At 47.9% G+C, this 7035-nt stretch overlaps 1 protein-coding gene across 1 annotated transcript in view; it reads right to left on the reverse strand.

Moving 5' to 3' along the window:
• The window catches only part of atp6ap1a (ATPase H+ transporting accessory protein 1a), a gene marked incomplete at both ends in the record, with an annotated part of 16892 nt that overhangs the window by 4145 nt on the left and 5712 nt on the right, over positions 1 to 7035 (reverse strand). Inside the window, 2 exons of the mRNA XM_084446238.1 lie at positions 1510 to 1560; positions 5904 to 6061. Coding sequence (XP_084302364.1) covers positions 1510 to 1560; positions 5904 to 6061 — 209 coding nt within the window. The remainder of the gene's footprint in view (positions 1 to 1509; positions 1561 to 5903; positions 6062 to 7035) is intronic.

Here is a 7035-nt window from a genome sequence, read left to right on the forward strand (position 1 = left end):
AAAAAGTATGTTTCCATACAGCCTACCCATTCAGACCAGAGATTGAATCTTAAATGGTGGTGGTGTAGCCTACTTCATTGTAGGAATAATAAGTATGGCTACAACTACACACAGGCCACAAAATACAATAACAAAATACAGACAACAGCGGCCACTAATGATTTTCTTTTCATTTTGGTAGGCTATCAGGGCTTTTTCCAGGACTGTCAAATACGCCTATAGACAAAGGCTATTCGATTAATAAATGCACGGCACTAAACTTCTGGTAGGCTATATACAGTATGTATAACGTGTTAGGCCTAGCCTAAGCTTACTTTAGTGCACAGAAAACATTGCCTTTGCCCTTTAGGTCCCTTTATATCTGTAGCCTAATTGTTATTGTTGTTGTTATTATTTTACTATGTCGAATGATTTGCCTGTTTGTGTGCTGCGCGCACCATTGCATTCCTGCACCATCATTTATTTAATGTATTTCGTTACATAAAAACGAATAATATAGGCCACAACTAGGCTACACACATAGGATATAGATAAAATGTAGTGTAAAACGAAATAATAATAAAAACAGCAGGTTATGACATAAGAGGCTGACAGAAAGCCTACTGGGCTATCAGGATCAAAAAACATTTATTTTGCCAAGGAGCCTAGGCCCTACTTCACAATATACTACGAATTTTCTTTCGGCCCATGGTGCATAACACAGATGGAGAGATATTAGACAGGATTCAGGGACAATGTAAATAAATATAACACCAGTGAGTTAGCTACTACCACAGCACTTGGCGTGGCTGGAGAACATAAGCTAAGCCAAATGACGGTGGCAATAATAATATAACATAATTTATCTTGTCAGCAACACACAGTAAGCACAATAGTAGGAATAATAACATATATTAACCAGGTTATCTGTTAGTAGCCTGCTATTATTTAGGCTCAATAATCTAACGTTAAGTTGTCATATCACTGATCTCACTGGACGGAGGCTGGCTAGCCATATCAGAGCTAACAAGACAACTAGCAGCTTAAGTAACCTGATGGTGACGGCGACGTTCCTCAATACCACTCGTGGTCAAGTAGCGACGTCAGCTACGTTCGCAATACCACGCGTGGGCAAGTAGCGACGTTCGTCAGGTTTGTCTTCTCAGTTAGCAAATCCACACGGGCCATAATTACGTGAGCTAACGAGAGCCACGCGAATGCCGCGACCCATGCACACATTGCTGACTTACTTCAGGCCGCCGCCGTCGCTAGGACAAAATGTCGTGAGTCACGTCAGTCCTCCTATCAAATACAATGGGAGTCGAATGGATTTCACTCACGTAAACACGTACGTTTGTCAGCTCCGTATGCAGCTCAGTTCGCTCCGTGCGGTAAGAAATGGCACATTTCACCCCCCATACGTGTGTGTGTGTGTGTGCGTGTGTGTGTGTGCGTGTGTGTGTGTGCGCGTGTGTGTTGTGCATGTGTGTGTGTGTGTGTGTGTGTGTGTGTGTGTGGGTGTGTACTTACATCAGTTTGAAGGAGCGATGTCCCAGGACATTCTCATAGTTCAGCACCAGCCTGTTAGGAACATGGGAGCTTTATTCATCCGTCCATCCTCCCTTCCTTTATCAGTCTGTCTGATCTGTCCATCCTCCCTTCCTTCCTTTATCAGTCTGTCTGATCTGTCCATCATCCCTTCCTTCCTTCCTTTATCAGTCTGTCTGATCTGTCCATCCTCCCTTCCTTCCTTCCTTTATCAGTCTGTCTGATCTGTCCATCCTCCCTTCCTTCCTTTATCAGTCTGTCTGATCTGTCCATCCTCCCTTCCTTCCTTTATCAGTCTGTCTGATCTGTCCATCCTCCCTTCCTTCCTTTATCAGTCTGTCTGATCTGTCCATCCTCCCTTCCTTCCTTTATCAGTCTGTCTGATCTGTCCATCCTCCCTTCCTTCCTTTATCAGTCTGTCTGATCTGTCCATCCTCCCTTCCTTTATCAGTCTGTCTGATCTGTCCATCCTCCCTCCCTTCCTTTATCAGTCTGTCTGATCTGTCCATCCTCCCTCCCTTCCTTTATCAGTCTGTCTGATCTGTCCATCCTCCCTCCCTTCCTTTATCAGTCCGTCTGATCTGTCCATCCTCCCTTCCTTTATCAGTCTGTCTGATCTGTCCATCCTCCCTTCCTTTATCAGTCTGTCTGATCTGTCCATCCTCCCTTCCTTCCTTTATCAGTCTGTCTGATCTGTCCATCCTCCCTTTCTTCCTTTATCAGTCTGTCTGATCTGTCCATCCTCCCTTCCTTCCTTTATCAGTCTGTCTGATCTGTCCATCCTCCCTTCCTTTATCAGTCTGTCTGATCCGTCCATCCTCCCTTCCTTTATCAGTATGCTGATCTGTCCATCCTCCCTTCCTTTATCAGTCTGTCTGATCTGTCCATCCTCCCTTCCTTCCTTTATCAGTCTGTCTGATCTGTCCCTCCTCCCTTCCTTCCTTTATCAGTATGCTGATCTGTCCATCCTCCCTTCCTTTATCAGTCTGTCTGATCTGTCCATCCTCCCTTCCTTCCTTTATCAGTCTGTCTGATCTGTCCATCCTCCCTTCCTTCCTTTATCAGTATGCTGATCTGTCCATCCTCCCTTCCTTTATCAGTCTGTCTGATCTGTCCATCCTCCCTTCCTTCCTTTATCAGTCTGTCTGATCTGTCCATCCTCCCTTCCTTCCTTTATCAGTATGCTGATCTGTCCATCCTCCCTTCCTTTATCAGTCTGTCTGATCTGTCCATCCTCCCTTCCTTCCTTTATCAGTCTGTCTGATCTGTCCATCCTCCCTTCCTTCCTTTATCAGTCTGTCTGATCTGTCCATCCTCCCTTCCTTCCTTTATCAGTCTGTCTGATCTGTCCATCCTCCCTTCCTTTATCAGTCTGTCTGATCTGTCCATCCTCCCTTCCTTTATCAGTCTGTCTGATCTGTCCATCCTCCCTTCCTTCCTTTATCAGTCTGTCTGATCTGTCCATCCTCCCTTCCTTCCTTTATCAGTCTGTCTGATCTGTCCATCCTCCCTTCCTTCCTTTATCAGTCTGTCTGATCTGTCCATCCTCCCTTCCTTCCTTTATCAGTCTGTCTGATCTGTCCATCCTCCCTTCCTTCCTTTATCAGTCTGTCTGATCTGTCCATCCTCCCTTCCTTTATCAGTCTGTCTGATCTGTCCATCCTCCCTTCCTTCCTTTATCAGTCTGTCTGATCTGTCCATCCTCCCTGCTTTATCAGTCTGTCTGATCTGTCCATCCTCCCTTCCTTTATCAGTCTGTCTGATCTGTCCATCCTCCCTTCCTTTATCAGTCTGTCTGATCTGTCCATCCTCCCTTCCTTTATCAGTCTGTCTGATCTGTCCATCCTCCCTTCCTTTATCAGTCTGTCTGATCTGTCCATCCTCCCTTCCTTTATCAGTCTGTCTGATCTGTCCATCCTCCCTTCCTTCCTTTATCAGTCTGTCTGAGTCTCTCTTTCTCCTCACTGAAGCAACCACACTAACCCTAACCCACTAACTAACCCTTACACCACTAACTAACCCTAACACCACTAACTAACCCTAACACCACTAACTAACCCTAACCCACTAACTAACCCTAACCCACTAACTAACCCTAACACCACTAACCCTAACACCACTAACTAACCCTAACACCACTAACTAACCCTAACCCTAACACCACTAACTAACCCTAACACCACTAACTAACCCTAACACCACTAACTAACCCTAACCCTAACACCACTAACTAACCCTAACACCACTAACTAACACTAACCCTAACACCACTAACTAACCCTAACCCACTAACTAACCCTAACACCACTAACTAACCCTAACCCTAACACCACTAACTAACCCTAACACCACTAACTAACCCTAACACCACTAACTAACCCTAACCCACTAACTAACCCTAACACCACTAACTAACCCTAACACCACTAACTAACCCTCACCCACTAACTAACCCTAACCCACTAACTAACCCTAACACCACTAACTAACCCTAACACCACTAACTAACCCTAACACCACTAACTAACCCTAACCCACTAACTAACCCTAACCCACTAACTAACCCTAACACCACTAACTAACCCTAACCCACTAACTAACCCTAACCCACTAACTAACCCTAACACCACTAACTAACCCTAACACCACTAACTAACCCTAACACCACTAACTAACCCTAACCCACTAACTAACCCTAACCCACTAACTAACCCTAACACCACTAACTAACCCTAACCCACTAACTAACCCTAACACCACTAACTAACCCTAACCCTAACACCACTAACTAACCCTAACCCACTAACTAACCCTAACACCACTAACTAACCCTAACCCTAACACCACTAACTAACCCTAACACCACTAACTAACCCTAACACCACTAACTAACCCTAACCCTAACACCACTAACTAACCCTAACACCACTAACTAACCCTAACCCACTAACTAACCCTAACACCACTAACTAACCCTAACCCACTAACTAACCCTAACACCACTAACTAACCCTAACCCACTAACTAACCCTAACCCACTAACTAACCCTAACACCACTAACTAACCCTAACCCTAACACCACTAACTAACCCTAACACCACTAACTAACCCTAACACCACTAACTAACCCTAACCCACTAACTAACCCTAACACCACTAACTTACCCTAACACCACTAACTAACCCTAACCCTAACACCACTAACTAACCCTCACCCACTAACTAACCCTAACACCACTAACTAACCCTAACCCACTAACTAACCCTAACACCACTAACTAACCCTAACCCACTAACTAACCCTAACCCACTAACTAACCCTCACACCACTAACTAACCCTAACCCACTAACTAACCCTAACACCACTAACTAACCCTAACACCACTAACTAACCCTAACACCACTAACTAACCCTAACCCACTAACTAACCCTAACCCACTAACTAACCCTTACCCACTAACTAACCCTAACACCACTAACTAACCCTAACACCACTAACTAACCCTAACCCACTAACTAACCCTAACACCACTAACTAACCCTAACCCACTAACTAACCCTAACACCACTAACTAACCCTAACACCACTAACTAACCCTAACACCACTAACTAACCCTAACCCACTAACTAACCCTAACACCACTAACTAACCCTAACCCACTAACTAACCCTAACCCTAACACCACTAACTAACCCTAACCCACTAACTAACCCTAACACCCCTAACTAACCCTAACCCTAACACCACTAACTAACCCTAACACCACTAACTAACCCTAACCCACTAACTAACCCTAACCCACTAACTAACCCTAACACCACTAACTAACCCTAACACCACTAACTAACCCTAACCCACTAACTAACCCTAACACCACTAACTAACCCTAACACCACTAACTAACCCTAACACCACTAACTAACCCTAACACCACTAACTAACCCTCACCCACTAACTAACCCTCACCCACTAACTAACCCTAACACCACTAACTAACCCTAACACCACTAACTAACCCTAACACCACTAACTAACCCTAACCCACTAACTAACCCTAACACCACTAACTAACCCTAACACCACTAACTAACCCTAACCCACTAACTAACCCTAACACCACTAACTAACCCTAACCCACTAACTAACCCTAACACCACTAACTAACCCTAACACCACTAACTAACCCTAACACCACTAACTAACCCTAACACCACTAACTAACCCTAACCCTAACCCACACTCCAGATATGAGCCACCACTGTCACTCCTGGATGGTGAAGGCGTCTGACCCCTGACTGACCCATGAGCCCTGACCCCTTACTGACCCCTGACCCCTGACTGACCCATGAGCCCTGACCCCTGACCCCTTACTTGGCACTTGACTTGTCGCAGGAGGAGCCGTGGAGCGGTGGTTTCACGCCCTCTCCGAAGGTGGCGGGCGTGAGGTCGTGCCCCTCCCAGCGCCCGCTGCGCAGGATGCTGACTGACAGGTTCCTCGCCCACAGCAGCACGCAGCTGGCCCCGCCCTCCTGAGGACAGACACAGGGGGAGAGGAGGAGAGAGGGAGGTGTGTGGGAGAGAGAGGGAGGTGTGTGTGGGAGAGAGAGGGAGGTGTGTGGGAGAGAGGGGAGGAGAGAGAGGGAGGTGTGTGTGGGGGAAGAGGAGGAGAGAGAGGGAGGTGTGGGGGGGAGAGGGAGGAGAGAGAGGGAGGTGTGTGGGAGAGAGAGGGAGGTGTGTGTGGGGGACAGGGAGTAGAGAGAGGGAGGTGTGTGGGAGAGAGAGGGAGTAGAGAGAGGGAGGTGTGTGGGAGAGAGAGGGAGGAGAGAGAGGGAGGTGTGTGGGAGAGAGGGGAGGAGAGAGAGGGAGGTGTGTGGGAGAGAGAGGGAGGAGAGAGAGGGAGGTGTGTGGGAGAGAGAGGGAGGTGTGTGTGGGAGAGAGAGGGAGGAGAGAGAGGGAGGTGTGTGTGGGGGACAGGGAGTAGAGAGAGGGAGGTGTGTGGGGGGAGAGGGAGGAGAGAGAGGGAGGTGTGTGTGGGGGAAGAGGAGGAGAGAGAGGGAGGTGTGTGGAGAGAGAGGGAGGAGAGAGAGGGAGGTGTGTGGGAGAGAGAGGGAGGTGTGTGTGGGGGACAGGGAGTAGAGAGAGGGAGGTGTGTGGGAGAGAGAGGGAGTAGAGAGAGGGAGGTGTGTGGGAGAGAGAGGGAGGAGAGAGAGGGAGGTGTGTGGGAGAGAGGGGAGGAGAGAGAGGGAGGTGTGTGGGAGAGAGAGGGAGGAGAGAGAGGGAGGTGTGTGGGAGAGAGAGGGAGGTGTGTGTGGGAGAGAGAGGGAGGAGAGAGAGGGAGGTGTGTGTGGGGGACAGGGAGTAGAGAGAGGGAGGTGTGTGGAGAGAGAGGGAGGAGAGAGAGGGAGGTGTGTGGGCGAGAGAGGGAGGTGTGTGTGGGGGACAGGGAGTAGAGAGAGGGAGGTGTGTGGGAGAGAGAGGGAGGTGTGTGGGAGAGAGAGGGAGG

The sequence above is a fragment of the Borostomias antarcticus genome (assembly GCF_949987555.1).
Source record: "Borostomias antarcticus genome assembly, chromosome: 11".
Lineage (NCBI taxonomy): Eukaryota > Metazoa > Chordata > Actinopteri > Stomiiformes > Stomiidae > Borostomias > Borostomias antarcticus.